The following is a 19,255-nucleotide window of genomic DNA, read 5'->3' as shown; positions in this document are numbered from 1 at the left end:
CCCGGGCCCCTCCGGGCCCCCCCCGGTGCGGTGAAAGGAGGGTAGCTAGGAAACAGCGAGCGGCCCGAAAAGGCGGAATTTCCAACGTGTAAAATGTTCTTAACGGAGCCATTGAGAGAGTGCAATAAGGCGTGAGGGGGAACTAATCTCCCCATTTAAATGTTTGTGGCAATTTTATCTAAATGAATTTTAATGCTAAACGAGGGATAATTCCCTATTTGTAACCCGTTTACTTCTCTTTCCTGTGCCTCTGAAGCTGTCTAACATCGTGCGATGAACAATAACAATAAAAATACTGTCAAGGCATATTCTTCATTTTGAATGTGTTATAATTACAGCTGATTAAATGTCTTGGGATGTAATCGTGGGTTTAATTTGAAATGTGTCCCCCTCCAAAAAAAAAAAGGTCCCATGGAGGAAGGTCTGCGCCCCACTTCGCTGCGGCTGCGAGGAGAAGGGACGCGTGTGCCCTTGCCTGTGAGAGGGCGGTTTGTTTTTGTCTTTCAAGAAACCTTAAAAAAAACCAAAAAACCCAAACACATAAAAACAAAACAAACAAAACGAAACAAAACAAAACCTAAAAAAAAAGGCAAAAAAGCAAGCCCCGTTCATTCACGTTTTGGCAGAAAAGTGTCATTACTCTGGCCTCACAAAGAATGAGTCGGGATGTTCAGCCTCCTTGGCAGTGCAGCAGCCCTTTGAAAAAACGGGGGGAAAGGAGGAGAAAAAAAAAAAGAAAAAGAAAGAAAACTCAGAGTTAAAAAAAAAAAAAAGATGGGGAGGAAGTCCCAACCGGGGGGGAGAGGACCCCCTTTGGTGGCTTGCTTAATTCAGGAAGGTCTGCATTGCCTGCCTGCACCTCTGCCTGCACCCCTGCCTGCCCCTGCCCAGCCCGGGAGTCTGTCCTGAAACATGGCCGGGACACCTCCCGCCGGTGGTGCTGGCTGGCTTGGGAGGGGCTGGGGGGTTTGCATTATTTCGCCTTAATTAAGATATTTGTGTCATTTTCCTAGCCCCGGGAATCTCTATTTTTTCCTCTATAGCTGCGATTTGACTTAAAGCAAACGAGGTCTCAGCCTGAGCAGGCTGGTTGGGGCTCTTTCACTCGCTGGCTGTGGTGCAGAAAGCACAAATGTGTGAGGAAATTGGTTAATGAGGGTCTGCACTGGCCTTGCTCACAGAGGTCCAGCAGCACCTCATCCCCTTACAGATATGCATTGCCCAGGCAATGTTTTCTGAGTTTTATTTTCCTCCTTCCTTAGTATGCTCAGTTCCAGTAAGGAACTCAATAATTAGAACTGTGTTTTAGAACTATAATTTGGGAGGGAGAGGGGGTAACACTACAAATTTCTGTCCAATAATGCCCTACGATATTACATTTATTTACAGGCAACAGTTCCCATCCTGACAATTTATGGTGCAAGTTCCAAGAAGTTTCTTTATGCAGCGTAGCATTACTTTTACATTCTTTAAATATGAAGCTGATATTTAAATAGCAAATGATAGGTAACATCTCCAGAGCCAGCTGAATTTTGTAGCTGCTCGGCTCTCAGTCTGGGATAGAATGGCTACAAATACTGCATGGGGGCAGGAAACAAATTTTGCAGGCAGTGGAGTCACCATGACAAAAAATAATTTGTTTTTATTTTAGATTCAGATTTCATTACTGCACTCAAACTACTACAACTGGGCTTTGAGTTATTATACAATCCAAACTGTTTCAATCAGAAACTCTAAGACTCAGTGTGCAATGATTATTAATAATAATTAGCTCCTTGGTTTCTTGATAGAAAAAGGCTATCAACAAGCATTTGTTTAACCACAACAAAAGTATAATTAGCTTATCCCACTTAGTAAATCTGTATGCATGCCAACTCATACCAAACTGCTACTTTTACAAAAAATTGCAATAATACAGATCATTTTTCCAGTCCTTTTTGCACAAAATTTATTTACAATGTATACATAAATGCTCCATGATGGGACTATGGAAAAAAAAATGCACACATGACCGATGTCTTGCCCAGAAAGAAAGTCAACATATTAAAAATAAATCTTCAGTCCATGTTTTGAGCTGCATAAAACAGGAAGTGATGTACAAGGTGGTGGTTGCTGCATGGGGACAAGGATGCTCTGATGTGACAATTAGGCTTCAAATACACTGCCTTTCCGTTTCCATGCTTCCTCCTACCAGTCTCCTTAAGACACTGCCTGCAACAGCTGATTAATCATTGTTGATGACTGCAGTTTTTCCCATCCTTCCCGATTTACATCTGTTCAGGCCAATTCAAATATGGTGAGTAAATGAATTAGACATGCAAATTCACGCCCCAGGCTAGAAAGAGAGAGAGGGAGAGAGACGGGGAGAAAGGGAGAGAAAGGGAAGAAAGACAGACAGAGGAGGAGAGAGGGGGGAGAGAGAGAGAGTGCGCATGGCTGAAATCCTAGGATAGAAGAAAGATTCTTCTGCCTGACATAGTTATTTTAATGCTCTAAAAATCCTGCAAATAAGCCCTTTCTGTCATTTGCAGGATAAGTGTAAGGCTTCTTTTTTAATGTAAGGAGGCTTCTGGAGGAAGTGAAGAGCTATGGAAACAACACACATAGTGTGGAAAAATTTCACATTTTTTTTAAAAAATCTATAAGAAACAACGTAATATGGATAACAGTATAATAGCATTTTACAATATTTCACTCTTTGTTCTCTTAATGTCTTATATAGGTATTTAGCGTGTCCCCAGAAGTTGACTTCAGTTGGTGTTTTCCTGCTTTTCAGGGTCCCTGTGAAAAATTGGAACGTCCCTTGGTCCAAAGTTGACGCCAAGAACTCCATAGTCATTGCAGAAAGACAATGTTTGAAATCTACCATTGCTGCAGACAACGTGTATTTCCCTTAAGCTACTGAGCATGAATGTCCATCACTTGTCCGCTCACTGCTGGCTCGCCGGTATGAAGCATTGTGGGGCTTGATGCTGACATGGGCATTCCAGGGTGGGGTGGTCCTCCATGCATCATCATCGCTGGGTGGTGAGGGTGTCCAGGAATGTAGGTATGCATGGGGGGGCCATGACGCAGCTGAGCAGGATGGGGGGGCATCTGGGGCGGGGTATAGCTTGGCTGTCCCATATTCATACCCATTGGACTACCCCGAGACACATAATCCCCTGGCATACTTTGCAGCCCTGCAAAGGGAGAGAAAGAGGTGGCGGTGAGTGGTGGGGACTGGCTGCCAACATTGGGCCATGAAGCTGCTCCACACGGGCACAGGGAGGCAGGGCTCCAGCCCGAGGCGGGATGTGGAGTCACGGGCCTGCGAGCGCCATTGCCTCTGTGGAATTGGGAGTCTATGTATGGACTCACAGTGACGGAAACAGGAATGGCCCCCAGGTCAAAAAAAAGCCCAGGAACGTCCTCCCCCTTCCAAATACAGAGTTTTTGGAGATAAAACAGCTTTCTGCTTTTATGGTTAGAACGTATGCAAAGGAGGTGTTTCTGATCTGGAAGCATGCCAGAGGCAGAGCCAGCCTGAAGACGACTAACGTCACACGGAGAGCTCTCAGGTGGGCTCTATTCCCCATGGCCTTACTCCAGCCACCTGCCTTCGTCTCCCCACTTGTAAAAGCATGCTGGGAATACAAGGCGGAGAATCTGTAGCAGCTAACAAGGGACTTGGGAGGAGCGATGGGTTAAATAGGTGTCAAGGTTTATCAACAGCTATTTATTTAGCTCTTGAGCCTGATATCTTGGAATCTGTCCCAAGTATTCGTGCCATTCAAATAGATGCAATACAGCAGGGACATACATCACTGAACAAAGGCCTCATATGAAGCCGAAATTGATAGGATTACTAAGTACGGTTGCTAAATCAAACTCATATTTTTAGGCACATTAAAATATATACATAATCAATAACAGTTATCAATTATTTCTTTACCCCCCTGATCACCTCTGCAAAAAATCAGACGCACAACTCAGTCAAACCTTTCAGTGGGTTTGGGAGAACAATCAGAAAAAAATTGGACCTAAAACAATAAAACCTCCTGCTTTCTGTGGGCCTCTGCCTTCTGCTTGGATTGCTGTAGCTGATGGGAACTGACAGGTGTATTGTTTCGGAGAGCTATAAGCTCCATAATCATCAAGGGTGAAAGGCATACGCTATTGCTAAGTAGGTTCAATTGGCTTTAGTTCTAAGTAAGAGCGCGCTGTGAATGCGCCGAACACCTTGGAATCAGGTCTCAAGGCTCTAGCAATGAATAGCTGCTTAATCTAGCCTAAAGGAACAGTTTTGAACTAATGAAAATTGCTTATAAAATATACTGTACTCACAGCTCTTTAATCAAAAAAGATGATAATATTTTTTGTAATAACCTATTAATTTAATTGGTCACGAAGCATAAAATACATCATTTAAATTTAATTGACCCAGAAACTAAGAAACAATATTTAAATTAACTAAGCTAGAAATTTTCATGATGAGGTAATAAGGCTATTGCATTCCCAAGCTCAGAGGAATGTTTTCACAGCTAATTGTTAAAACTTAGTTTTGACTTGGGCTCAGAGAACACTACTACGAAATACACTTGCCCTGGGTAACTTCAAACCCTATGTTAATATAGGCTGGGGGCACAGCAAAGATGCTGAAATAACTCTTTTAACTCCAGAAAGAGAGCAAGAGAAACAGAATCAAGCACCATTTAAACATGGTATCGTGTCTTGGTGTTTCAAATCACTTTACTCTTTAAAAAAAAAAAAAACCACCAAAATTTGTATAATGTATTTTCCCCTAGAAAAAGACAAGAGGGGAAAAAAATACTGCAACAGTTTTTCTAGGCTTTCTTTGCGAGGTCTGCCACTGAAGATTGCATTAATGATCTCTATTTTTGTATACTGAATAAGTCAAATCCATTTGTCACACTGCAAGTGATGGCATACTTAATTTGGATATAGTCAATTAGCCTGGGCTAAGCTCCATAGCCTGCTGCGCACACCTCTATTTTGTATTCTCTCTTTTTCCTTTGCCACACGTAATCCCATTATGACGGACAGACAAAGAGAAATAAACTTGAAAAAAAAAAAAAAAAAATCAAAGTTTCGTCCATCGCTTTCCAAAATGCAACTAAGTGAAGCTGCCGGTTTTTGCTTGGTTTTTTTTTTCCTACCCCATGAGAAGTCTCTGTTTGGCTTTTTTGGTGTCTTGCAGGTTAGCGGGAGAAATGTAACTCATGCATCAACTGCGGTTAGACAGATTTATGACACTTTGGGGACATGCTCTTTCCTCTCCCTGCGCTGCTGCAGACCGCTTACATTTTGCAAATCAGTCTGTTGCCAAGACGACGGGCTCCCCCACCTCCCTGGCTGCTCCTTGTTTTGTCATGTGCTCGGGGATGGATAATAGCATCAATGTATGGCGGCATCGATGTACGGCAGCGTCAATGTACGGCGCGCACGCGGGCGGGGGGTTTGGGAGCTTGGAAAGCTGGAGCTGAACCAGAGGGAGAGAAAACCCAAAGGAGCCCAGGTGTAGGATGGATGGATGGAAAAGAAGGAACAAGCATGAGGCTATGGGCAGGGAGAACATAGGGAAATGCAAGAAGACAAATATCCCTCGGACAAAGTGAGAACAAAGACCTCGTTTGTACTTACTTCCCCCTGGCTTTGCCATTGGTTACCTAGGTGAAGGTTACATGTAGTGCCACTGCCCCTCCATGCCCATATTCATGCCCATTCCACTCATAGGTCCTAGAGGGAGATAAAAATCCAAGAAGATGCCAGAAAATGAGCAAAGTCAACAGATAGTGCCAAAAGCCCCTTTCCAAAACATAGCACAGCAGAGGGTCCAGGACAGCTCGAGCAAGGAGATGCCTGGTTTCTCTCGGTGGCGTGGAAGGCAGGCAGAAGACAGGTGAGGCAAGGCAGGCAGCTGGGATGGCGGCAGAGGGCAGAGGTGTGTTTACCTGCGGTGGCGCAACCGAGGCCACCCGTAGGTGGGCGATGCTGTCCCGGGGGCTTACCTGGCGCTCGGATGCCCATGTGCTGCTGGCCGTCCATCACGAAACCTCCCATTGGCTGCCCGTCGGGGTTGTAGGGTGTTCCTTGACTTACTGGAAAGGTGCAGAACATTTCTTTTTAGCAATAGCCAATAGGGTCACCTCTTCTCATGGCATCAAGACACGACCCCCCCCACCCACAGACTATCAATGCTGGCTCTAAAAAGAGGGGAAAACATCCACTGTGCATATTTAGTGGCTGGCCTAACAAGCATACTTAGTTTTGGCTTAATTTCCTTCTGCAAGTTTGGAAATGAAGTTAGCAAACTGAAATCTTGAGACATGAGGAGCCTCGGCTCCAGCTGCTGCCACTGCTGACGTCAATGCAAAAACCTGCATAGGAGCCGGATTTTATGGCTGGAATAGTCACACTGAAATCTCAGTGTGTTAAATTACGCCCTTGTGCCTTCAAAGGGCAGGACCTGAACACATCCATGCCAGATATTTACGCCTAATGACAAATAATCAAATGTACTTGAAGAAGAAGTGTGGCCCAAAGGCATCTTGGACAACGATGGATTTGGAGTTTGGCAGTGAGACTCAGAAAACAAAACCGAATGGGAGTAACAGGGTATGATAATCCTTGATGGTAAATACCCCCCAGAGAGCTGTGAGCTAAGACCCCAAATAGAACCAACATGTGAAAACTTCAGGTGTTTTGAAAAAATATAAATAAATACCCCCAAAGTAAACAGCAAATTCTCAGCAATCCCAAAAGAAGAGCCGAGGGACAAAAGGAGCCTGTACAAGCACCACTACCTGAACTGGAGGTTTTCACTGTACATTAAAAACCAGCTTCAGAAGTAAGCTGGCTTGGGTTATTAAAGCACATAAAGCTCTACCTCACTGAATGTCTTTGAACTTTACTGAGTCCCACAAGTGATTCTGACCCCTTTGCCCTTTTGACAGGTAATAAAGTTTACAGCAATTCCACACCAAGCCATGCACCAGGGAGTGGTCACAGGAGCAGAAAGAGCCGGGAAGGAAAACTGCAAACAACTACTGAAAAAATACAAGAATAATTGGGATAATGTACAGAAAGTCCAGTCACGGAGTGGATCATTTTAGTTTCCCTTTTTGAATTTTCAATGTATTTTTTTCCAAAATGATCAGTCATAACGAAAGAAAGCTGGTTGTATTTTAATTGTCTGTCACTCCCAGCATTCATTTCTCATTTATTTACCAGGTACTGGACCTCCTGGTGAATGGCTTGAGGATTGTTTTCGCCTGTGTGACTTGAATACAGCTACTATTGGGGACTTGCCTGCTCGATTGGACTGGTCTATCATGGGCTGAACTATCCTTCTTCTAGCATTAATAAACCTGCAAGAAAACAGAGAAAAGCAAATGGTTAGGGAAGGGATGTCTTCCACCCATCCCCAAGCCCTCTTGCCCTACTGTGGCGCTCTCCATCAGGCTGCACGGGGATGCAAATACTGCTAAACCTCTAACCCTGATGACCTTTGAGAGCACGAGCTTGGGGTTTCCAAGCTGATTTATGTTTGCCTGCTTTTTAGCACAGTCGGACACTTCCATTTCATCTTTTCATGGGGGAATTAGCTGAGTTTTCAGGAAACAATGCCAGCAACGCTCTTCTCAATACAGAATGGGGCACCAAAAAAACAAAAACGTGTGAAGCTGGTGAGATGCTCGTGAGGGCATCTGCTACCTCCCCCCTCATTAGTGTCATTTCTGCCTTATGTCCTCTAACTTCTTTTTCCAATTTTTTTCTTTATCAAAACCTGCCCCTACCTCTTGCAAACCTAATTCCCTTTTAATGCCCACTATTAAGATAATGAACTGTGATGGCAGAACCCCATCAAATGAGGGAACGTCTGGACTTTTATCACCGCTAAGTCACACTGCTGGGGACTTCAGAGCCATGCATTCCTCCTAGTCATTTCTTGGTGGGCTTTCTCCCCCCTCCCTCTCTTTATGCAAAGTCTGAGGGGGTCAAGGCGAGGTCATAGCTTTACAGTAATTGAATTTATAATCCTGTTTTCTCCAGCTAGGCCTGACCATTTACAGCAAACATCTTGTTAAACTGTAATTACTGGACTACTGAAAATTCCCCCCCAAACAATGAAAAGAACATCTTTGGAAACAATAAAAAAAAGGAGGTAGAGTAATTTTTAAAAATAGCTATCTGCAGCCCCACTCTTGGTGTTTCTGTAGCTCTTCGCCTTAGTTAGTCCTGCAATGCTTATTTGGAAATATTCAAAATAATTTGGAACAAAACAGAAGAAGGAGAGAGATTACAAGTACCCTGGTCTCCCCATGGTGATGAAATCAGGAGGCTGGAAACCATGGCTGGGAACCTGTCTGAATGACGACCATTTGAAGAATCTCTCTTGAGGTTTCACTCAGCAGAAAGTTTACTTAAAATGCATTTGGAAAAAATCTCCATTGAGACTTAGTCACGGCAAAGCTGCATAACCAGACTTTGCACTCTTCGTAAGAGAGAAAAAGAATAATAAAAATATGTATGCCACACCATTTACTAGTAAAGGAAGAAGTGTGAGTGTGGGCTAAACCACAGTACACTTTTAAAATGGGATAGAAAAGTCCACAAAGGAGTACTTGACGCTTGTTTTCATTGCCTCTGCTTGGGGTGGCTTAGCAGGAGCTCTCCTACCACAGAGATAAAGCCACCAGGATCTTTCCATGGGAATCAGCTCTGCCCACCCATTCGCCTACACCAGAGGGAAGAAGAATAGCAAACCACTGCCCCATGCTGTTTCTTTTGCCCTCATCAAAGACCAGCACAGTGACTTCAGACTCCTCCTATCTCCCATTCCCCACTGACACCCATTACCCAAACTCCTGCAAAAATTAATCAAGATGTTGAGTCTTTATCAAACCTGTGTTGAGGAAACGGGCTCAAAGGCACCAAACCCGGGTGCCAGTCTGGAAACCTTACACCTGAACTAGGTCATGTTTTGTCAGCAACAGTATTGGATCAATTTTTCTACACATTTCCAATAAACACCCCCTCTCGACTCCGGCAAACAGTGTTGCAAATCAGTTTATCATTATCTTGTACAAACCATGAAAATTAGAATCTTGTGAGCAGAAGGTTAGACTAATTCTCCTTTCTCATTATAAGCACAGGTGTAGCACAAACACCATGTGAAATAAGCAATTAAAAAAAACCCTGCTTTTTTTCCCCATTAGCTGCCTTAGCTCCATGACCAATTAGAAAATTGTTTAATATCTGTAATTTGCATTTGCAGAAAGCAATTTTCACAGTAACTCTTCGAAGTAAAACAACACCACAAAACCCTAGTGCCTCAGCAATTTCTTTTTGTGAGTCTGGTAAGGCTTTTGCTGTGTTTACTCCATCCTTCTGCCCCACTGCTAGGACCTGGTAGTGTGGCAGGAGGAAAGGAGTAGTGTGAGAGTGACTGGTCACCAAAATAACTTTTACCCCAGATAAGTGCTGAGCAACATTAGGCATGTAACCACCTCAACTTCACAACTTTTTCTTCCTTCTCCTCCAAACTACAAGCACTTTTAAGAGGGGGGTGGGGGTCTCAAAATAATAAGCTGTACTATATATAGTATTGTTTATATACTAATATACTAGAATAAACTATATATCTAGAGTTTACCAGTAATTACCCACAAGATGTGCCTATGGTAAAACATAATCTCATCTGTTTGCCCCATGCTATCATTTGGGCTATCTGCTTTAAGAACATTTTACACATAGGTACTTAACAGTTATCTTCTTCCTACGCATTCGTGTAAGTATTTTCTATAAGTAGCAATTCTGCCAAACAGCTCAATGTTTGGATGTCTTTGGGGGGAATTCAGACACAAGAACATTTTCCTTCTGGGCAAAGTAATAAAATGACATTCTCGCTCCTCCCACTAGAAGTCAAACAGAGGTCAGCTCCCCATCCTTGTATCTGTTTAAATAAACTGGTCCAGCTGTTTGTTTCCAGGATGCCCTTTAACCTTCTGTCCCATCCTCCCTGCCTTTGTAACACAACGCTTTACTTTGCATTATAGTAGACTCCAAACCACTATGCATTTAAAAAAAAAAAAAAGAAAAAAAAAGAAGAAAGTATTCACTTTCAAGTTTCTTCCTGCATCCCAAACCTGGAATTTGTAAGAACCTATCAGATTAAAACAATTAATGTAGCTTGCCTTGAGACAGCACAATGCAGTGCTGTGATGTTTATAAATCACATTTGAGAACTCTTTGCAAGCAAAACTGCGAATTAACTGTTGCTGCAGAAATATACGGGCATGTGGTTAATTTCTTCATATTCTCAGTTTTTTTCTTTGAGAGAAGGGCCAGGATCTTTTGATCACTCTTTGAATTTGCAAAGTGCCAAGCTGATTTGAACATCAGCAAAAACGATGGAACAGAAAAGCTAACAGGAAAAATCTCCCTTCCCCTTTTTCCAAATGCTCATATTCACCTATCTTAAGAGAAAGAAAGTCTAAATCACTCCAATCTTTAAAAATTCAGAGTAATCAGGACCTAAAAAAGATATTGCATACTAACTGCTAATGAAATGGAGTATTATCAAAATACAATTTAGCATAAAACTTAAGACAGATGTATAACCTTACTCACGTGAGTAAAGACCCAATAGGGCTCAAAGGCCCTATAAATAAATAAAGTATTTTTCCCCACACCGGTGCTCTGTGTTGTGGTACCTTTGCTCTGATGAGGAAGGGATTTTTGGTTTGAGTTTTTTGCCTCAAAAGAGTAGGATCAATAGTGGCACAACAACATAATATCCCTCAGTGTACAAGTTGCACTCAGCAAAGTGATGCCTTGGGCTGGGTGGTTTTTTTTTCCTTCCTCCTTTTTTTGTCTTGTAAGGGCAAGGATCTGGCATGGAGAAAACATTTGAACAGTTGGGCAAACACAGAAGTTTGAAGTATTTTCTATTTTTTTCAAGTTAGCTTTTCCTTGTTCTTTTCAGACACATGGGATTGCACTTTCTGCCGTGTCCCAAAAAGCAAGAAAAACCCAGCAATTCCACCTGCATAACCCTAAAGAGGAGGAGGAAACCCTCTTTTCTCCCATTTGCATTTTACTAGGATATTTTCTCTTAGGCTTCTCGCCTGAGGTCTGTCTCCAGAGGTCACGGGCAGACTCCCTGGTTGGTGCATCGCTGGTCCCACGGGTGAGCTCCAGCCCCAGCCCCGGGGATGCAGCAATCTGCCTCTGCACTCTGACCTTCAGCTTGGCCGCCCTTGCTGCCACGCACAAGTTTTGTTTCTTCTCAGCAAGAGGCTGCATGGCTGGTGATGACAAAAGACTTATTTTAGCTGGAAATTGGCTACAATAATAGCAGCCAGAGAGCAAGAAGTTTCAGAGGGTCACCAAACCCTCCAAAAGGCACAGCTCGCTAAGGCTCAGGTTACAGCCCGAGTGACATTTTCCGCACAGATCTGTTCTTTCTCCCTTCCCCTTGTATTTCACTTCTGTTGAGTGAATAAAACAAGACCTTCCTCTGCTGTCACGAATTTCCAAAGTCACCTTTGCTCAAGAATCGACAGAGCGATTGTGGGGACTTCCAATTTGCAGTCTTTGAATGAAATTTTCCAGGACCAGCTGTCTGAAAGGAGATGCTGAGACTTTGCGGTCTACTGAATTTTTCTCTGCTCCCAGCCCTCCGAAATGAGGAGAATTTCGCACCATTACTGACTTCTGCTACTCGGAGTCACAGGCTGCTCCCTCTCAATATTGTCCCAAAGCGCTGCACGCCAGAAATCTGTGTCTCACTAGCAGAGCCAAGAAATTCCTGAAAATCTCTCTGCCTCATTTTCTCCTTGAGCTCCTCCTAGCAAACCAGGCGTAAGGAGAATGAGAAAGCCCACATTACCTACAAACCCCAGTGCTAAAACCTCTCATACCCCTCTGAAAAAAACAGTATCCCTCTTGACAACAAACAAATCATAATTTTTATAACAGATCCCGAAGTAAACATAGCACTTCAAACTGGCAAATAATTTACTTGTAAAACCAGTTGCACTCTGTGGGATCCTTCATTTATACAGCAGCAAAACAACATTCTCTATTCAGCACTTAATTCCTCAACGCTTAACAGGTTTATCTCTAATAAAACCAATTTAAATGGAAAGTGTGCTATAAACCAAGATTATTACACTTCAGTAACTGCTTTATTCCTTATTTTAACATATTTTCATTTTTTTCTCTGTGTTTGTTTTCCAGAGATTTTTAAAAGAGTCAGTTAAAGAAAAGAAAAAAAACATACCAACACAGAAATTATTTCACCAAATACTTTCAAATGTTTTAAAAACAGCCTTGAAAATAGCAAGCTGCCTCTGTAATTATGAACAGAAAAAATAACTGCAGACTTTCAAATGGTAATCACATCTCCCCATCCCTAAAATGAGAAATAAATGTTAAAAGAATGCTTACTGCTGTTATTAGAAAGTTCTGATCCTGAAGTCAGTTAGTGAGCTTAATGACCCGTAACTACCAGTCATTAGCAATCCATGCTCTCTGTACTCCCTTTATTTGTAAAGAAAAAAAAATCCAAGACACTCAAGAAACTTCGTTCAATTTAAAGTCAAACCTCATGAAATCATGTCTGGCAACTTTTCTTGGTTTCTCCTCCTCCTCTAAACCAAAGACAGTTCAGGACTTCAATACATCATTTACAACACTAAATGGAGGTAGGGAGGGAAGAGAGTACAAGGGCTGCTAACCACCCACTCCAGACACGTAACATTGGAATACACTCCAAATGCAGAGGGCCCATCCATCAGGAGCATCAGAAAGGTCCCCTGCAAGTTCTCTTCTTCCTCCCTCCTCTGCTGGCACAGCACCAGTGCCAGGGACTGCACTGGTGGTTGAGGGGTGTCACAAGACAATATTGGAGAGTGAATTAAATAAAATACTATGCAAAAACTAGTGATGAAAAACCACTAATTAGCTGACAAATTTGATGTAAAGCACTAATGAAAGCCATGTGTGGTTCTGCAATTTAGTTTTAAAAATAGCTTCTGACTTCAAGCATTACTATGTGACCCCACCAATGGATTCATGTTGTGCATTCAGAAAAGTTGCTTTCAAGCAGGAGAGTGCTATCGAATCTCTCCCCAAGCCAAGTCTGCTAATGCAGAGAGCATATCGACGGCAAAAATAGAAAGCAGAGAGATGAGATCAGGTATGTGCTCCTTGTAAGAGAGCTGGCTATGCACTACATTTTGGCTGGCCCAGCATGCACCAGCTCTACCTTTGGCCACCTCCTCTTCTCCCTAGCCCTTAAGCTTGGGAGCCTTCCCCTCTTGCTCCATATCATACTTCTCAAATCACTGCTAGACACATCCTGCCTCCAAATAAAAAGACTGTATTTTGGGGAGCACCAGCTCATGATAGGATCATAGAATCCTAGAATGGTTTGAGTTGGAAGGTTCTTTGGAGAACCTTCCATCTAGTTCTAAACTCCCCTGCCATGGGCAGGGACACCTTTCACTAGACCAGGTTGCTCCAAGCCCCATCTAAGCTGGCCTTGAACACTTCCAGGGATGGGGCATTGCTTCTCTGGGCAACTGTTACAGTGCCTCACCACCCTCACAGGGAAGAATTTCTCCCTAATATCTAATCTAACCCTACCCTTTGTCAATTTAAAGCCACCCCCTTTGTCCTACCAGTACCAGCCCCATGGGACAAAATGCAGGCATGGTGACTGCCTTGGGGTAGCAGTGAGCCTGGTGGTGGCCTGTCCTCTGGACACAGAAGGGATGGTTGGTGGCTTTCTATTGAGCTGGGACCCACAAGCTCCTGGCCCAAATGCTCCATCTCTCCGCAGGGCTCATGGCTGTGGCTGCTTGATGAGTCTTTCTAGAAGAAAGCTGGGTAGCAGCCAATTCCAGTCTTGCAAAATTTTGCCTGTTCCCCAAAAGGATGGAGCTAAACCCCATTTCTATTTATTTGGCAGGTTCTGAATGAAAATTTTGCTGGGGAGGAGTGAAGAGCCATTGTGCCCGGGGAAGGGGTCCCTGGAGATATGCCTCCCTGCTCTGCCCATCTCCTGTGCTCTTCTACATCACAGGTGAGCTGCTGTTGGCCTTTCTGATATGCTCTCCTTCTTCTCCTCCTTCCCTCCCATCCACATACTCCCCTTAGAAAATCTTAGCCAACATGGAACACTTCCAGTGAAAATTCTGATCCAGGCATCTCCCTGACGATGCCAGGGAGTCAGAGCAGTGTTGCAGGTCTTGGCTGCACTGGGGAGAACTCCCAGCAACCTCCTTCCCTGACACCACAATTCCCTCTGGGTGCAAAGCAGATGTAAACTCGCCCTCAGCAGCCAGATGATGTAAGGGGAAATCTTTACATGGCAAAGCGCCAGCAGAGCTGACCTCCTGTCTCTTCCCTGCTCCTAAATCCCAGCGCAGCTGTACTTTGCTGATCTCCATGTGCCACAATTAGCCTTTAAGGAATATGGCAAGGATTCATGTAGTAGAGCAGCACTAAGGCTGCTCTAGCTCCTGCCTGGGACAGCACCGGCCCCCACAAGCACCATGGTTGGGAATACAACACGCTAGCAGACAAAATCTTGCCTCCCACAAAAACACTTGTAATAGAGGGTGGGCAGGCTCTTTGAGAGCTTTGAGAGCAGCCCAGGCTGAGATGCACATCTCCCAGCTGAGTGTTTTCTCACAGCTCTGAGAAGGGCTTGAACATCAACTTTCCATCTGATCCTTCAGGAGAGTTTCTCCGGACTCAGTAATTTGGGTCCTGATCTGGTACATGCCAGCAGTGCAACCCAGCAGCTTTTCTTCAGCAGATCATGTCAAACCAACAACCCAAGCCCCATTTGATGGCAGGGATTAAGCTGGGAATGGGTGAGAGCTGATAGCAAAATACTGGCTATTTATCTGAAAACACTCCTCCCTATTTCAGCAATTTAATGTCCTCGATCTACTCAGCATAACCTCTTTTTTAGGGGAATGTAGAGCTTGTGAGAAGTGCCTGCATGATCTCTGAGCTTCCATACATCAAATTGTGAGCCTTGTCCAAACAGCTTCTCTGTTCCCTTCTGCCCCACCCCACATACAGCATGGGAGTTGGAAGTTGTGCCTTGTCCTCCAGCCCAAGCAAAAGAAGAGAGGCTGCTCCCACATCTGGCTGCTGGTTCAAATATGTTCCCATTCACTGAAGGGTGTGAGAAATGACCTGCCTATACTCCTGGATGAATCCCTTCATCCTCCTCATCTCCAAAAGGCAATGAAGGAGTATGGAGTAACTCCACACCCAGTCACCCCACACCAGCTCCCTCAGACGGCAAAAAAGGCAAAGCAAGCCCAGGGTGGCCAAACCAAAACCATCGACTGGTGTCTTTGGGAGAAAACACTCTCAGAGCCCCCAAAGAGAAAATATACTGAAGTTCTGCATGGGACCTGTGTTTTGCACATGAAATAGGCTTTGACATCATTCTGGTCTATACCCCAAGACACTGGTTTGGGGTGTTGAGGGAAGCTTTATTCCTGCGGTTGTGTCTTCCCCACCACAATCAAGACAACAAATACAGGCACATTGATGCATTTTGTGTGATGTGGGCACCTGAAAAACTGGTTTGAATTCTTTTTTCCTTTTTTTTTTCTCTCCCCAGAAACCACAAAAGAGACAACTCTGAGTCACGGCCAACCTGAAAAACAACCCCACACTTCTGAACAAACTCTCCATGCCCCAAGACATCCCACTTCAAAACATTGTTTTCCAACCACTACTAATAGCCTACTTTGTAATCTACTTTATCTAAACATAATTTCCCATTAAGTGAAGTGATTCATTTTGCTTATAATCCTACTACTGACAGCATCATATTCAGGGCAGAAGAAAAGACACATTCAGAAAACAACATCAACAAAAGACACACAGGGAAGTCAGAGGAATGTTGAAGATTAAAAGAATTTGTGAGACCAGGGGACAGAGAAAGCTTAGGGATCAGCCCTCAGATGGTACAAACCACCTTTATAACCCAGGTGGGAAGTCAGACATCTCTGGGATAAATCTGAATTTAAAAGAAGCTATTAGTATCGAGTTTTATCCTTAGCCAAAAAAGACACAAGGACTACAGTGCCTGGGCAAGGGAAAAAAAAAAAATAACCCATGAAACTGTTACATGACCTAGATTTCATTGAACAACTGTGGAAGCAATATTTTTTCAGCATCTGCTGCCATTTCTTTTATTTTTGAAAAGTCAAAGAAAAGGCAGAATCCTGCTTGGTGCTAATGCTGGTGTAGCCAGCCATGCATCACATACACTGAAATCATTCCAGGGCAGGCAGGACAAAACACACACCCTCGAAAGCACGTCCTCACCCTGCCCCTCTGTCTGTGTCTCACTTTTGAGAAGAGAAAATTGATTTAACCAAGAAAAAGGCAACATTTGCCCCATTTTTACTATTTCAGGCTGAGTTTTGAACCAGGCAGTTTGTTTTATGCAGGTGCAGCCCGGAGCAAGCGTCTGATTTAAGAGTGAGAGAGGGTCTCTGAGGGCACCTTTCTCCATGTGTTGGTGTTACAGTTCGTGACGGTTAATCACTCTACACCAATCTCAGCAACTGTTGACACAAAATAGGTGGAGATCAGGTCTGTGCAAGCACAAAATACCAGAAAGGCAAACTATATGTAAACACACTTCAGATAGCTATGACAAAAGTAGACCAAAGCCTGACTTGCAAAGCAATGACAAGCCATTACTCTCCCCTTTTGTCTTTTTTTTCTTTTCATATATTGAGGGCATGTAATTTTTTTTTTTTTTTAATATATACCAAGGATATCTCTTGCACTAAAAAGAAACCAAGACCTGAGAACTGTATGTACAGAGACAATGCAAAGCTCTCCCCTTGCTTCCAGTGCAGCATTTCCACAATACAATAGTGTCCTGAACAGGCACTTTTTTAAAGCCAAACTCTAGTTTTGAGATGGTGCACACCTGAATCTCAATATTTTTAAAAAGGAAGTATCAAGCAAAGCATTCTGACCCCTACCCTGATCCTGCAGAGCAAAGCTAGAGCAGGAGAGGAGAAAAGAGCAAGTGGCAAATGCTTGCATGGTGCTATTACATTTTATTTCCCTGGCACCTGACATCGCATTCATTACAGACCATTAATGCACCAACTAAAAAAAAGTTTCTTGAGTACAAGACCACTCCAGAAGAGGGAAAAGAGGTTTTTTCTTGGTTGCACATTAACCTTTTGCTAGTCAGGACTATTGGCAGGTAAACTCTGTTCACACTGTGCAATGCTCTGCAGCGGGAACCAACCTTACTTCCTCTCAAAAAAGCATCTATGTGACTAAAATAATACCAAGTTTTGGGTTTCTTTTTTTGCCAAGTGCTCAGGGTGTCACTAATTAGTCTTTTAGCTTGGGCAAAATGATTCCACATTTGCTTTTGAAATAAATGGTGTTTCCTTTGCTTGTTTTCCCAGTCTGAACCCAGGGGCTGTCAGAACCCAGGGGCTGTCAGAGCAATGGTTAGAAACATCTTTCCTTGGTGTTCCTGAATGGGATGACCCTTGTTTTGGGGCAGTTTGGGGGCTGTGGAGACTGACAAGGCTGGACTGCACAAGATACCCAGGGTCTATTAGGTCTCCATCTTCTCCTCCACCTGAAGTCCTGGAGGCCAAGGGGAGCATTTCCCCAAGTAAACTCTTTACTCACCTCCTCTGAGCACCTGAACCCTTTGGAAAACACCCATGTGCTGTGCCAAAACTGTATCACTACTCCTTAAACCCATTCAACAAACCCAAACCCCACATTTGAACCACTGTGCTGTACTTTTAAATGGCTTTACTGAACTAAAAAAGGAAATTCCAGCCTAAAATCCGGTGATCCGACAGTACCTGATGGCTCTACATTCACAGCTCTTCCCCCTGTAAGCTATTTGCTCAGCTTTTCTAATAATACCTTGACTGCCTGGCAGCTCTCCAGGGCTGTCTAAGGCAATATGCAAGCTAAACATTTTTTCATCTGATTTCAATATTTTCTTATGAGTAACTATACAGGATTTTACCTAGTGAGTATTCCTGATTGCTGTAATTTAAGAACAGAGAAATAGACTACAGATGTAATATTATTATTACAATTGGCATTCAAGGTGAAAGGCATAACAATTAGCTAAGACTTAGTGAAAACATAAATGTAAAAATCTGCTTGAAAAATCCGGCACATGGTACGTTTAGAACAGCTAATTTACCGCACACATTCTGAAGTGCTCAAACGATGTAACAATTCACCCAGCAAGATACTTTTAAAAATAGTTTTCTTGGTGTTTTGTGGGCATTTTCTTGGAGGGGGATGATTTTCATACACTAAACACCTACTGTCTTATTCTCTGGAATATCAAACAAAATGTATTTGTTACACACAAAACATATATTCTTTCTTATTCCAATTTTTCCTGCTTTTGCATGTATTCTCATTAACACAACAGTGTTTAAATAAAAACTGTATACATATTCTTAAATCACACAGAGAAGAAAAGTAAATTGTCTCCAAAATCTGATGGTTAAGTTCGTATTGCTGAAGTTGAGAGGATAATTTCTGAATGTTTTAACATTTACAAGTAAATAAGTACTTGTATTTACTATATCTGATTACTGAGAAAAGTATTTGTTATGTTCTTACACAGATTCAAATTGCATCTTGACCTTTTCTCATTTAATCTGTTTACTGCAACAAAAGCAGTAATAGATACATCTGAAAATAAGCAGATATTTTATTCTCCAAGGACTAAAAACCGCTGCGTGTGATGTGCTCGGCAAACCAAGCATCTTCCCTATTTATTGTAGTCCACAATTTGGTAGGCAGTAGGGGTGAAAATCCAACGCTGCATATACTACCAGCACCTGCTTTTGCTATGCTCCCTCCCTGCTGGCCTCCTCCCCCACTTACACTCTAAAAATAGTGCTTAAGCGGGACTAAAGTGGTGCACTGGTCATGTGCTGGCCTTTTGCTCAGGGTGAATATCACCCTCCATGAAGGAATTGAGCAAAGATGATGTCTACGCTAAATGCCCAGCCTCAGGAAGGAGCTGTTCCATCCCCTCCAGGGGGCTGGAATGGGGCTAAACACGTGAGAAACACCAAACAACATGATCAGTTGGATCTGGGGGTGTTTGGGTGTGCTTCAGATGCACCAAACACCTGGCATGCTATGATATAAAAACCACAGTGGGAAAAGAGGGGCCTGGGACTCTTTC

At 43.2% G+C, this 19,255-nt stretch overlaps 1 protein-coding gene across 1 annotated transcript in view; it reads right to left on the bottom strand.

The window, feature by feature from the left end:
• Nucleotides 1-1,616: 1,616 nt before the first annotated feature.
• Nucleotides 1,617-19,255, bottom strand: part of MEIS1 (Meis homeobox 1) — a 107,047-nt gene continuing 89,408 nt past the window's right edge. Inside the window, exons 10-13 of the mRNA XM_017736522.1 lie at nucleotides 7,312-7,370; nucleotides 6,012-6,101; nucleotides 5,644-5,739; nucleotides 1,617-3,182 (exon numbers count right to left, since the gene is read on the bottom strand). Of these exons, the coding sequence (XP_017592011.1) occupies nucleotides 5,681-5,739; nucleotides 6,012-6,101; nucleotides 7,312-7,370 (208 nt within the window). The 3' untranslated portion in view covers nucleotides 1,617-3,182; nucleotides 5,644-5,680. The remainder of the gene's footprint in view (nucleotides 3,183-5,643; nucleotides 5,740-6,011; nucleotides 6,102-7,311; nucleotides 7,371-19,255) is intronic.

This window comes from Corvus brachyrhynchos, unplaced genomic scaffold (assembly GCF_000691975.1).
Source record: "Corvus brachyrhynchos isolate BGI_N302 unplaced genomic scaffold, ASM69197v1 scaffold416, whole genome shotgun sequence".
Lineage (NCBI taxonomy): Eukaryota > Metazoa > Chordata > Aves > Passeriformes > Corvidae > Corvus > Corvus brachyrhynchos.
The sequence above is the reverse complement of the archived record's forward strand: the minus strand, read 5'-3'. Positions and strand labels throughout refer to the sequence as shown.